Genomic DNA, 15,203 nt, shown 5'->3' with positions numbered 1-15,203 from the left:
CCTTCTTGTTTTGAGTTTTATAGAATATTCCCTGTTACTTTAAGTAACAGATGATGAGTTGGTTTCTGCTTGAAGTCTTCTTCAAGTTTTTAAATGTTTATATTCTTACGAGTATACAAGGGATGAGGCCCTGAACTGTGTATGGACTTGATTCCAAACAGAGGCAGTTTTATACTTACTCTTGTGTTGTTTCTTTCAGCTTTAAGTTCAGAAATTTCTTCTTCCTTTTCTAGAAGTTGCTCCCTACAGGCATTTAATTCTTTTGTCAGCGCAGCAAATTCCTGAAAAGAGAATAAAAATATTTGAAGACATATTTCAGATATTAAAAAATATTTTCCACAGGAATAAGAAAAATCAAAATACAAACTTGAAAGTAAAAAATGGGAATAATGACTTCAATGACTGGTCTATCTATATATTGATGTTATTAAATTAGATTCCAATGTTCAGAAAATGCTAATTCATGATATTTAACATTTACATTTTATTGTACTATGCTGCTTCTGTGAACGAATACGTTTCAAAATGTGTCAGATACAACACACTGAAATTAACATTACTATGATAATATACTAGTAATATAGAATGATTTAAATTTGGCTAATTTTGTGAACAATTCCAAAAATCTTTCATTCCTATTCAGCAATGTTCAGACCGAGTATACTAAATCATCAAAAACAAACACAAAACAAAACAAAACCACTACCAACAACCACCACAAAAAATCCTATTAAATGTGCTATTTAGAGATTAAGAAGTTCATTTATATGTTAACAAGATGAAGAAAGTGAATGTACCTCTTACAAAATAATAAATATCTAAGAGTTAATAACATCATCAGCAAATTAATTTATGCATTTTTCAGTCCTTCCCTCTGAAACATAAGCTCCATGTGAACTGGGACTTTGTCTGACTTCACTGCTATACTCTCGACATAGCAGGTGCTCAATAGTATTCATTTTTAATATAAATGAAAATGGATCATGTTATAAAAAAATATTGAGGGTTCTGGAGTAATCCTTTCTCTATGTGACAAGTGATAATTTGGAGGATTCTTCAGTGGCCTCCCCAAAATAGGATCAGAAATTGTATGATCTGGGTATTTTTACCATGAAGCGGAGAGTTTAGACACAGTAAAGATTACATAAAAAGAAAATCAAGAAACTTAATTCAATTATTCAGCTACTCTAACTTATAAACAAACACTATTTTAAAATGATTTTGAAAAATAGTAAACAGGTCCCTGTTATCATTATGATTATCATTAAATCATTTAAAGTGATTCTCGGTAACAAAACTAATGCTTGTCAAATATTTAAATATTTGGGAAAACAGCTCCATGCTGAAAAGGCACTGTCAGAAGATGAAAAATAAAAATGAAACTCTGGGAGACAGCTATGGTTAACCCAGCCTCTATAAGGGAAATACAGTCAACAGTAAATGAATATGATGATTATGCAAAGCTGGGAAAGGTTTAGGGTTTCTATTTTTGTTTGCTTCAAACCACTTATTTTGCTGAGTTTCTCTCTGAGTGGCTTTAGCCCAAGTGGGTACTTCAAAGACCTCAGAGTAGACTTAGAGCCTAGAATCAAGATGAAAGAGTTCATTGTTACATTTAGGCTGCCATTACAGATAAATGTTTTCTCCCCTGATTGCTGCCTGCTTAAATGTTGTTGATAGTCTCTGAGCATATTATTTTAGTGGAGAATGGAAATAAGCAACAAGTAGAAAACAATAAACATTTCCATAAAAAAACCCAAAACTTGATAAAAACAGCATAATTTTGATGGAGAAAAGAAAGTGATGATGCTACATTATACATTGTTAACATGTAGGCATTTAGAAGTAATGCTATATTTATGAAGATTATTAGACAAAATATAAATCAAATCTATATTTAACATCAGACCACTTTTAAAAAACTTATATCTAGGTCTATCTTTCTAGATATTTAGCTTACTACCTACAGAAAGATAAAATATCAGAAGGTAATATTTCTGAATTTTAACATGAGGTATTTCCAGGTGGCAAAATAATAGATGAGCTTTGATTTTGTTTTGTTTTGCTTCCTCCTATGTATTTTTATCATCAAAACTCTCTACAATGGAGAAATATGCTTTTTATGCTTAGAAAACAGAAAATACAAATCCATAAGTGCACTGAAATAATCACATATTCAAAACTGAGGAAAGAAACTGGTCATGAGTTATTGGTGCTAGATGACTTTGGATTTTTATTTATTACCATGGAACTGAATCTAAGCAAGCTATTTGGTGTCTTCATGTATTAAGATTAATTTTAAATCTATTAACTTCCTAGAAAATTTCAGGCACTACTTTCACATTCCTTATCTCATCTTGCTCTCTAAATTACCAGTGGGGGAGTCTCATTCCCAACTGATGGCTGAGGAAACGGAAATACTAAGACTCAAGTCCAAGTTCATGAAGTTCACAATCCATACAGAGTGGGTTAGACCATGAACATAGTGTTCCAGACCACTTGTCTAGTAGTGCTTTTCCTCCATTCCACGTGACCCTAGCTGTTCCTCAGGTTTATAGGATTCAGTTTTGGAGTGCATTTAGCAGTACTTTTTTTCCCCTTATCTGAGGTATTAGATAGCCATTACTTAGAATCACCTGTATTATCCTTCTTAATTAGTCCAAAAGGAGTATGGGGAACTAAGAGGCTCAAGGCAAAGTACACCTTCCACTCAGAACAACATGAATTAGGCAAGCACATTCTGTGTATCTGGGACTGCAGTAGAGGCAGATATCATATAGAGCTAATCATCAAATGTCTTTACACTTTTCCTTTGACATTTTCTCTCTTCTGTATCTACTGTCAAAATGAACTGAGTTTTATTATCTTTTATGAGATGACAATAACACTAAATATAATTAACACTGATTCAGCCCTTACAATATGCCAGGTACTCTGCAAGGCAATTTATACTGATTATCTCATTAATCATAATAAAATTCTGTAACAAAATATTAGAATATCACTAAATAAAACTATACACTCTTATGTAATCCAGCAAACCCACTCCTTGGCATTTACCCAAAGGAGTTAAAAAAATATGTCCACACAGAAACATACACATGGATGTTTATAATGGCTTTATTCATAATTGCCAAAACTTGAAAGCAACCAAGATGCCTTTCCATAGGTGAATGGATAAACTGGTTCACCCAGACAGTAAAATATTACTCAATGCTAAAAAGAAATGAGCTATCAAGACAGGAAAAGACATGGAGGAAACCTAAATGCATACTCCTAAGTGAAAGAAGTCATTTCTGGAAAGACTACATACTGTATGATTCTAAGTACATGACAAAGGCAAAACTGGAAATCAGTGAATGACAGGGGTTAGGTTGGGAAGAGGGATCAATAGGTGGAGCACAGAGGATTTGTAGGCTAGGGAAACTACTCTGCACGGAGTAATGCTGGATACATGTCATTATATATTTGTCTAAATCCACAGAATGTACAACACCAAGAGTGGAGTAATTATTGAGAGTAACGTAAACTGTGGACTTTAGGTGGTAATGACATGTCAATGTAGGTTCATCATTACAACTAATGAACCACAACCACTTTGATGGGGGATGTTCATGATGGGGGGGGGGGCTGTGCATGTGTCGGGGCAGAGGGTATGTGGGAAATCTATCTTCCCCTCAATTTTGGTAGAAACCTAAAACTGCTCTAAAAATATAAAGTCTTAAAAACAAGTCTCACTGAGGCCTAGAGAAGTTAAGAAATTTGCCCAATGTTAGAGAGTCAGTCAATGGCGTAGGTGATGACAGTATGCTGTTTTTCCCTCCTGACCATAGGCTTTCCTTCTAATTTGTCTTTCTTTCAATCATTGTAAAAATTATATCTTTCTCAAGCTCACAAAACTTTTCAGAGCCTCCTACTTTCAAACACACCAAATGTAAACAGATTTTAACTTTTTAAAATTCAAACTATCTAAAACATAGCCCTTTCATAATTAATTCACTCTATTTCTCACTGAACGAGAGCAATCACCCTTTTGAGCAGGAGTCACTTTGCTCTGCCCTAAGCTTAGCATTTTGTATGAGTTACTCAATCTCTTCCCTATTTCTCAGATGAGGATGCTGACGCTTATCATAGATGAATACTTGTGCAAGGTCACGCAGCTAAAAATCATCCACGCTGATTCGAAACCTCTTTAATTTCTGCAACACTACCTCCTTTTGGCTGAAAATGAAAAATCATCAAATTTCTTAATAGTACCAATTGATACAAACTTATCATCCCTCTTATCCATCCACCCACACAACACTTACTTGGCACCTACGACACTTCAGGCCCACTGCCAGATGCTGAAGGTCTAGAGATAGCACAGTTGCTGCACTTGATCTCGCAGACCTTTCAGAAATCTCATCCGAGGCACATTAGGGATTTTTGTCACTCAAAACCAATCACTAAAGTGACACGCACCTAACTTTTTAATGTTAGTCTACCTGCTTAGAAACATTGTTGATTTACAGGTGACTCTGACCCTGTAAAGCCTCCTTCTTAGAAGGTCTGTCTTCTGCCTCTACCACAGATTTTTCTTTCCTGTTTCAATTTCCACCTTTCCATTTCCTCATCTCTCTTCATTTTTATTTTTTTCTTTTACATACTCTCTCTTATATCTGGAATGCTCTTCCACCTCTTTGCCTAACTTATTTATTTTTAAAGGTTTTCTTTCTTCCTTCCTCCCTCCCTCCCTCCTTCCCTCTCTCTCTCTCTCTCTCCCTTTCTTTCCTTCTTTCTTTCTTCCTTCCTTCCTTCCTTCTTTCCTTCCTTCCTTCCTTCCTTCCTTCCTTCCTTCCTTCCGAGAGAGCAGGGGAAGGGGGAGAGGGAGAGGGAGAGGAAGAGAGAGAATCTTGAGCAGACTCTGTGGAGAGTCTGAGCCTGACGCGGGGTTTGATCTCACAATCCCAAGATCATGACCTAAGCTGAGATCAAGAATCAGATGTTTAACCAACTGAGCCACTCAGGCACCCCCAACTAATTTATTTTTAAGCCACCAGTTTGCCTTGTTAATGTTCTACAGTACCTTGCCCAAAATCTATTAATGCATTTACTGAATTCTTTTTAAAATAATTGAATTATGTGTTCATCTCCTCCAAGTAACAGTAAGATCCTTTAATGCAAGGTTGTTAATTTATTTTTATGTCCTCAGGATTTAGCATAGTTCCTGACAAATTATAGACAATGAATCTTTGTTGTAACAATAAATGAATGGTTCACTTTCCCTAAACATTTTTATTTTAATACCAAAACAATATTTAAAAGGTATAATTCGGTAGTTATTTCTTTTCCCGAGTGAAATCTTTAGAATTTGCTCCACATATAATATGTCTGATATCCTTTTTACTTTGTAGCAGTTGTTTTTGTTTACATTTGAAATATTATACTATGCTATATTCTACATAGCAATGGCATTATTGTCTGCTATGTTTTATTGCATGTATATAAAGTGATGTTATTATTCCCAATAATTCATGCATTCAGATTTATCATTTATTCATTGGCTATATTATATTGTCTTCTTCATTTTCAGAGGGAAAAAAAACGCATATTTAACCTATGTTATTTCTCTAATCTATTGTTTCCCAAACTAATAGTCTACAGAACTGTATTTCTATAAGATTCTCAGAAAAAAAAAATCTAGACAAATGAATTTGGGAAATGATGTATGTTATACATTTTGCTCTTGGAACTATACTGTGGGAATCAGAATATTAAGATTCTGAGAAAAGTTGAGTTTGTGGCCAAGAATTGGGAACAACCTGGGTTCCATCTATAGAAAATGGGTGAATTAAATATAGTAAATGCACATGATGGAATACTGTACAAAGGGCAGAATGAATAGGCTAGATCTTTTTACAGCAAAATGGAAAGATTTCAAAAGCATAATTTGGAGTCAAAAAGGTAAGAAAGAGAACACAACGTGTATTACAGAGTATTTTCAGAAGCTGAAGACAGGAAAGATAAATGTTAGAAGAAAACTTCATTCATACTACACCATTTCTGAATTCAAAGGAGTCTATAGGAAGAGCTGAGTTTGCTTTGAGTCACTGACACAGGAATAGTAGATCACTTACCAACCACAAGTCATACTCAAAAATTTTTTAGACCAATCATTTTGTTTCCCAACCACAGTCTGCCAAAATTCCTACTTTTCCCCAGGACCAAAATGACTTTCCCTACTCTATTTTTTTCTTGGAATTTTAAAGAGTGGTCAAGACACAAAGTGCCATGTAAGTACCCTCAGACCAAAGGGAATCTACTGTTCTTCCTTAACATGTACTCATGTACCTCACACACACACACACACACACACACACACACACACACACACACTCCTATGAGCACTCCCTATGTACTGACACTATTCTAAGTGCTAGGGAGATGACAATAAAGGAAGCAAGTTAAAGTTGGGTGCTCTCAATATGTTTATACACATTCAGGCATTCCTCATTCAAGCAACTTTTACTCAAGAGTGAATCATTTTTAGCTATAACAATAACCCTCAAAACCAATTCAACTCACCACGTAGATTAGTTCCTTTAAAATATAAAGCAAAAATAAACTATTAGGACTACATCAAAATAAAAAAGCTTCTGCGCAGCAAAAGAAACAACCAACAAAACGTCTCCCAAGTGGGAGAAGATATTTGCAAATGACATAGCCAATAAAGGGTGAGTGTCCAAAATATATAAAAACCTTATACAATTAACATCCAATATAATAATCCAATTTAAAAGTGGGAAGAAGACATGAATAGACATTTCTCCAAAGAAGACATACAGATGGCCAGCAGACACATGAAAAGATGCTCCACATCACTCATTATCAGGAAACACAAATCAAACCCACAAGGAGATATCCCTATACATCTGTCAGAATGGCAAAATCAAAAAATTAAAGAAACAACAAGTGTTGGTGAGGATGTAGAGAAAAAAGGAGCCCTTTTGTACACTGTTGGTGTGAATGCAAACTGGTATGGCCACTGTGAAAGACGTATAGAGGTTCCTCCAAAAATTAAAAATAGAACTACCCTAAGATCCAGTATCACACCACCAGGTATTCACCCTAAGAATACAAAAACACTAATTTGAAGGGACATATGCACCCCCATGGTTATTGCAGCATTATTTACAACAGTCAAACTATGGAAGCAGCCCAGGTATTCATCAATAGATGAATGGATAAAGAAGGTGTGGTGTGTATATATATATGTACAATGGAATTTTAATCAGCCATAAAAAAGAATGAAATCTTGCCATTGCAACAATATGGAGGGAGCTTGAGTATAATGTTAAGCAAAATAAGCCAATCAGAGAAAAACAAATACCGTATGATTTCACTCATATGTGGAATTTAAGAAACAAAACAGTGAACAAAGGGGAAAAAAAGAAACCAACCAAGAAACAGACTTTTAACTACAGAGAATAAACTGATGGTTACCATAGGCAAGATGGGTGGAGGGGAACAGGTGAAACAGATGAAGGGGATTAAGAGTACACTTATCCTGATGAGCACTGAGTAATAGCTGCAACTGTTGAATCACTATATTGTATAGTTGAAACTAATATCGCACTGTGTATTAACTACACTGGAATTTAAATAAACAAACAAACAAACAAAGCCAAGCAAAAAACATAATTTTTTCTATTTTATATATATATATAGAGAGAGAGAGAAATTTTTTTGTTAGTATCTTAAAAAAATTGAAAGTATCATTTCTTACACCAAACACAAGTCATCTAATTTTTGTGCACCCCTAATTCTAATTTACAAGTCTTCTAAAAAAAACTTGATTAAAAGAGATTAACTAATTCTATGGGCACCTGGGTGGCTTTGACAGTTGTGTCTGACTTGGGTTTTGCCTCAGGTCATCTCATGGGTCCTGGTATGGAGTCCTGTGTAGGGCTCCCTGCTGAGCAGGGAGTCTGCTTAAGATTATCTCCCGCTCTCTGCTCTAATCTTGATCAACTGCTTTCTTGTGCATGGATTAGGCCTGTTCTTTTGTTGCTGTTCCAGCTTGTTGAGGTGAGAATATAAAAACTGCATTTTAGATTTTTCTCCAAAGGCAAGAGAAATAAAAGATAAAATGAACGTGTGGGACTTCATCAAGATAAAAAGCTTCTGCACAGCCAGGGAAACAGTCAAAAAAACTAAGAGGCAGCCCACGGAATGGGAGAAGATATTTGCAAATGGCGCTACTGATAAAAGACTGGTATCCAAGATCTACAAAGAATTTCTCAAACTCAATACACAAGAAATAAATAAACAAATCATAAAATGGGCAGAAGATATGAACAGACACTATTCCAATGAAGACATACTTCTTGACTAACAGACACACAAAAAAATGTTCAAAATCATTAGCCATCAGGGAAATTTAAATTAAAACCACACTAAGATACCACCTTACGCCAGTTAGAATGGAAAAATTGACAAGGCAAGAAACAACAATTGTTGGAGAGGATGTGGAGAAAGGGGATCCCTCCTACATTGTTGGTGGGAATGCAAGTTGGTACAGCCACTCTGGAAAACAGTGTGGAGGTCCCTTAAAAAGTTAAAAAATGAGCTACCCTATGACCCAGCCATTGCACTACTGGGTATTTACCCCAAAGATACAGACGTAGTGAAGAGAAGGGCCATATGCACCCCAATGTCCATAGCAGCATTGTCCACAATAGCTAAATCGTGGAAGGAACTGAGATGCCCTTCAACAGATGACTGGATTAAGAAGATGTGGTCCATACAGACAATGGAATATTACTCAGCTATCAAAAAGAACGATTTCTCAACATTTGCTGCAACATGGATGGCACTGGAGGAGATAATGCTAAGTGAAATAAGGCAAGCAGAGAAAGACAATTATCATATGGTTTCTCTCATCTATGGAACATGAGAACTAGGAAGATCGGTAGGAGAAGAAAGGGATAAAGAAAGGGGGGATAATTAGAAGGGGGAATGAAGCATGAGAGACTATGGACTCTGAGAAACAAACTGAGGGCTTCGGGGGGGTGGGGGAATGTGATAGGCTGGTGATGGGTAGTAAGGAGGGCACGTATTGCATGGTGCACTGGGTGTTATACGCAACTAATGAATCATCGAACTTTATGTCAAAAACCAGGGATGTACTGTATGGTGACTAACATAATATAATAAAAAAAATATTAATAAAAAAAAAAGATTCTCTCCCGCTGCATCTCTCTCCACTTGTGTGTAAAAGTGTGCACCCGCACTCTCTCTCTAAAATAAATAAATCTTAAAAAAAAAAAGAGAGAGAGAGAGAGAGATTAACTAGCTCTAGCAAAGCCCGTACTGGTCCCCATCTCCCCCAGATCAGATCCCCAGAGAAGAGGTATACTGTCTTTGTATCTTAAAAGTGGTTTTGCCTGGGCTTCCTGGCAACACAGCTAAGGATGAACTTAAGTAATTCAAGTGTCTGAGCTTTTAATATTTCAAATAATAGCCCTTGGGTCAGTGAGCTATTCTCAACTGGTTTCATGCAAAGAAGCTTCTCTTGTTTTGGTTCCTGTATGTATTAAAAGTGAAAGCTACAAGGACAAGATAACAAATTCCCTCAGTTTCTGCCCCTACTTACTTCTATAGGAGTAACTTGGACAGGAGGACAGAATTTAGATTCAGTTTCCTCTGGCCATCATTTCTCTTCCCTTCTCCTCAGGCCTCTTATTACCTGGTAAATCACCACAGCCTACTAAGCTGTCCAGCTTCAGACAGATGCCGGACATTCTACTTTTATACACGCTCATCTTGAAATGCATTTCATGATGTTTAATATTAAACAGAGGACTGAAATAGATCGCTAACTTCTCTGACTCATTTCAAGATGGTGTGCTTACTTGAGGGGGTTTCTTTGGAAAAAGAAAAAGGACATATTTTCTCATTAACTAAATGTTTGAAAGGCTTTGATTTAATAGGTGAATCCTCACCTCAGAAAAGCAGATCTGGAGAAGCTACATGACAGGAGGGAAATTCAACCTTTTAACTTCAAGTCATTGACACCAGGCAGCAGTCTCCAGAGTAATCTCTGACAATCTATTCATCATAATTACAATTTTAACACTCTTTACCTTTCAATTAAACCTGCATTCTCTAATCTTGTGGGCCACTTTATTAATTAGCTGGCGATGGCCCTATCTCTGCAGTGTTTCAAGTATGTACTGGCTGAAAAATCGTTAAGTGCAAACCAGTCTGAGAGAGAAGAGAAAAAATAAAGGGTGAGCTGGAATTCAGCTTCACTAAGCACCACCAACAACCTCACCAACCACAAAAAAAGCATCTCTTAAGTTTATTCTCCAACCATCGAACATTTGTGCAAATCAAAAATAGCTCTGAGGAAAGCATATGGCATGGAGGCATGCTGACTTGACCATCTAGCATTTAAATTAGACAAAATTAACGACTTCAAAATGTTTTTATAATGACTTCCTTAGGCTGTACCCCCAATTTACTATATTTTGGTGTCTCCTCTTTTGAAAATTGAAAATTCTAGCAATTCTATTTGTAATCCTCAGTGGAAAGCTTTGGATTTTAAATCTGCATTTCTTTGGATATAACCACACATAAATTTACATGTATAATGATACATATCTCCTTTCCTACACCATAGGACATATTTTCTAGAACAAATTAATAACAGAAATATTACATTGAAGAGATGAAGACAAAAAACCAAAAAGTCTTAATATATTCCTTAAATTTTGTATATATACAAATCTCAGAATATCAGTTATAAATTCACGAGAGTCTGTAGAAATTCAGTTTGGAAATAAAAAAGCATGTGTTTTATAGGAATTAATACCCCATCTCTCTCTCTCTCTGCATGTATATATACATTTATTTTTATTATTATTATTACTATATTATGTTATATAATCAAATGCAGTGTTAATGACCTCTGGTCTCATAATTGCCTCCTAGACTTAGTTCAGGAAAAGCTGTCATCCAAAATTACTGTGTGAAACAGCCATGTCTCATGGTCAGCCCTGGGCTAGATAGCTGGAAGGTAGAATACCTGCATAACTAATACAATTTGACAGGCACAACTGGACTCTAAGAGTTTTCACAGAAATTGTTGAGTAAGCCTGCCCAATTTAAAAGGAAAATGAGATCTAAACTCCATGCAAATAGTAATTTGTGCCCCCTTGATTTTTTATGTATCCACATTCCAACCAAAGAACTGTGCTGTCTTTTCCCTAAAACTGCACCATACAATATTATGTTAATGTATTACAGTGACCTGAGAGATGTGAGTCTGTTTAAAATCAAACATGCTACAAGAACCATTTTATGTAGATAGAGACATAGGTACTGGGTAACTTTTGTTTTAAAAAATCTTCCAATCAGGGAAACTGGCATCATCCAAAAAGTGGGTGTCTGTTGAAATCTGTACACAGGTGCTGTCAGGCAGGCTCAGGCTGTCTAACCATGAAGCAACGTTCCACCATGCCTCATCTATTACATTCCCACTGAAATATTCCTATCTTGCATCTTATCTCTACTCTGCTTTCTAGTCTTTAATTTGTCCATCTGTGTATAGCACTACCCCAGGTATCAGATACTCTTTAAAAACGGCTGTTAAAAATGATTCAGCTTTGTTGTTGAATACTGGAGGACAGGCAATGCTATCATAGATTGGTTGGGGACCTATTTCGAGGCAAGTATATTTTTCAGTATCCCAAAATTGACTACTCTATCTACATTATGACTTCTGTGGCCCTTAGGTACTTTTGTCTTTGTGGGCCCCTTCATTCATAAAAAGTATTAAAGTTGTATTTTATGATTGTGCTGGTATAAAGATTAATATAATCCAGACTGGATAATATTCATTTTTTTTCTTTCAATTTTTAAAGTAATTGGAACACCATGGGCCCCTAAGGATATTATGAGCTCAAAGCAGTGCTTGCACTGTGCCTAATGGGTAAATTGGCCTTATACTCTGTCTACTCATAGAAGTTATATGTGGCTTGTTCCAAACAGTACCAATTTCAGAGTGAAACAGAGCTAAGTTCATATCTAGGCCAACAGCAGTGAACTTTTTAAGCCACAACTGTCTGTCTAGGCAATGTAGGTAGCAGTGCCTTCTTATTTGATGGGTGTGAGTAAAAATGAGATCATTAGTCCATATGATCCAGCAACTGTGCTCCCTCATATTTACCCAAAGGAATTGAGAGATTATGTCTAAAAAAATCCCTGCATATGGATGTTTATACTGACTTCATTCACAATTGCCAAAACTTGGAAGGGACCAAGATGTCCTTCAATAGGTGAATGGATAAATTGTGGTATATCCAGACAATGGAATATTACTTAGTGCTAAAAAGAGATGAACTATCAAGCCATGAAAAGACATAGAGGAACCTGAAATACATATTACTAAGTGAAAGAAGCCATTCCGAATAGGCTACAGAGTGCATGATTCCAATTATATGATATTCTGGAAAAGTGTTAACTTTTTTAACTACGAAGACAGCAAAAAAACAAAACAAAACAAAGAACAGCAGTTGCCAGGGGTTGAATCAGAGAGAGCTGGGATGAATAGACACGGTATAGAGAATTCTTAGGGTGTAAAAATACCCAGTATTATACTATAATAATAGATACATGTTATTACATCTTTTTAAAAAATCTGTAGAATGTACACACCAAGACTGAGCTGTAATATAAGCTATGGACTTGGATGATAGTGATGTGTCAATGTAGATTCATCAGTTATAGAAAATGTACCATCTGATGGGGATGTTGACAATGGGGGTGGCTATGCATGTTGACAATGGGGGAGTCTATGCAAATCAATGTACCTCCCTCTCAATTTTTCTGTGAATCCAAAACTGCTTTACAAAAATAAAATCTTAAAAAAAAAAAAAAAAGAATGAGATCATCAGTACAAATGTGACAAGTATGGGTCCTGGTTACAACAGATGTCCAATAAATGATATACACTCTGTAATTTTTGAGCTGTCTGTAGTTATTCTATATATAATTTTGTTTTCTTCTAAGACCCAGTTTTCTATATTAGGAGAGTATATTTCATTAGGTGCTTCAAGAAATCATGCAGTTCCCCCTCATTCATGGCAACTGAAATGCAACTCAAGAGTCATGTAACTAACTTAAAGAAATCAGTGAACTAAATTTCACTGAGATCCCTACTCCCCGTCATACACACAAACTCTCTCTCTCTCTCTCTCTCTCTCACACACACACACACACACACACACACACACACACTTACTTTTCTCTTAGAAGATCCTAATAATAAATCAGGGACAGCAGGATTGCTCTCAAGAAGAGAGGATCCCACTGTATCATTAGTGGAACAGCATGATAAAAAATGATTGACATTAATGTGACAGAGTAAAAATACACAGCACATTTTTATAAGAGAAAATGGCTTGTTGTATCCGTTGCTTCTTTACAAGGAGCATATTCTTACTTTTCCATTAATTTGGTTAATATTACCTAAAACACACCAAATAACACTTTCTGTTCTCTTAAGCATAATATTAATGTCTATAAAGATAGCAACTATGAAGAAATTTTCTGGTCGTCATAAAACTGTTCTTAAGAGTCCCCTAAAACGCATGTGACCTCATCTGCTATAACTCCCTCCACAACTCTCTCACCACATCTATTGCCACTACACTGGGGCTCACACAACACTCAAGATGCTGTCTGGAGTCCAAAGTGAAATTACAGGATAAAACATATTTGAGGAGTTTTCAGTGAACCCCTGTGTTGATTTCTATGAGATATGCCCACAAGTCTGGCCAGAACCCAGGGTTACAGCCTAAAGCCTTTTATAGATTTCCTGACTCAGGTGAGTAGGATGGATCAGGTTGAGTTAAGATCCCTCCCTCTTGGGTGCTGGCTCTAAGTTTGAGTAGCTTTCCAAATTTTAACTTTGAGTAGCTTCTCTAATTCCCAAATCCTGTGATCCCTCCACATGTTATTACTGAGATTACAAAGACAGACAAACTAAATGGCCTAGACCCAAGATGGAAGTTACACAGTCCAGGTATCCTTTCCGTTTAATCTGCTCCAGCTCCCCCTGTACTTTTCCCCAAACAGGAAAAGCCATTAGGCCTGGTCTTACTGTATCAGATATGTGAAAAAAGAGAAAGGAAGATGATCAGAAAGAAAACCTCACACAGGAACCAACCCTTTAATTCTCTAACCCAATTAATGAGCTTGTCCTTGAGCTTGACTCATTTTTATGGAAAGACAGGGAATGAATCTTTTATTCCTACCAATGTCCAAAAGATATTTTTGCTTATTTGATGCTTGAAAATAATTTGGAAATTTATTAAAACTCAACATTCTAAGCACGTTAGTAAAATCACCTGGCCCAGTAAGCATTGTAGCTAAAGCATGTCAGGGCTGAGTCATCGCCAACTGACAACTCTGTTGGCAGGAAAAGCCAATTTTCAACAGCTCTGACGGTGTAAAGCAGGAGGCATGTTTGACAAGATGCTGCGTATTAATTTAAAAGGCTTTAGCATCTGGTTAGGTAACACCTGCTGTGGCAAACACTCCCAGGCACACAAAACAGCATTCAAGCTGAATATTTAAATCTCCCTACATAGCCCAACAAAGCCCTAACTCTAAACAAAACTAAAACTAAATCATGTCTCTAATCAACAGAGTTATAATTATATAGCCAAAAATATTTGGGCTATGACATTGTTTGCTATTCACAGAGTTAAAATGCTCTAGTGGGTGCCCTAGAAGTTATAAGGATATCAAAACATATTGTCCTGCCATGGAAAATTTTACTATGTGCAGCATTTAGAAGAGGAATGCAGCTCAGAGACTAACACTCTGTGTCCTATTATGTTGTATTAATATAAAAATAAAGCAAAATTTGTCGGTGAGAAAGGGAAAGGAATGGCACCAAATAACAGAGAAAAACAATTCACAGGAAAGAAAGAGCTGGCAGGGGTCTTCTAAGCATTCTCTCTCTGAAAGGGAGTCAAGGCTCAAGGGTCATAGTCATGTAGGGAGTCAAGGCTCAAGGGTCATAGTCATGTGAGAATAGGGGTAGAGACAAGTATATGTGTGTTCTGGAATTGTCAGGACACACCATCATTACATGGTGCCATTAAATGTTCAAATAATACAACACGCTCTGAGCCCACGGATACCAAGCA

General features: G+C 36.3%; 1 protein-coding gene across 2 annotated transcripts in view; it reads right to left on the bottom strand.

Moving 5' to 3' along the window:
- The window catches only part of PPFIA2 (PTPRF interacting protein alpha 2), a 465,096-nt gene that overhangs the window by 188,783 nt on the left and 261,110 nt on the right, over window positions 1–15,203 (bottom strand). For both annotated transcript variants that reach the window (XM_026499958.4, XM_044384552.3), the window contains exon 3: window positions 180–281. In XM_026499958.4, the coding sequence (XP_026355743.1) occupies window positions 180–281 (102 nt within the window). The remainder of the gene's footprint in view (window positions 1–179; window positions 282–15,203) is intronic.

The sequence above is a fragment of the Ursus arctos genome, unplaced genomic scaffold (genome assembly GCF_023065955.2).
Source record: "Ursus arctos isolate Adak ecotype North America unplaced genomic scaffold, UrsArc2.0 scaffold_21, whole genome shotgun sequence".
Classification (NCBI taxonomy): Eukaryota; Metazoa; Chordata; class Mammalia; order Carnivora; family Ursidae; genus Ursus; species Ursus arctos.
The sequence above is the reverse complement of the archived record's forward strand: the minus strand, read 5'-3'. Positions and strand labels throughout refer to the sequence as shown.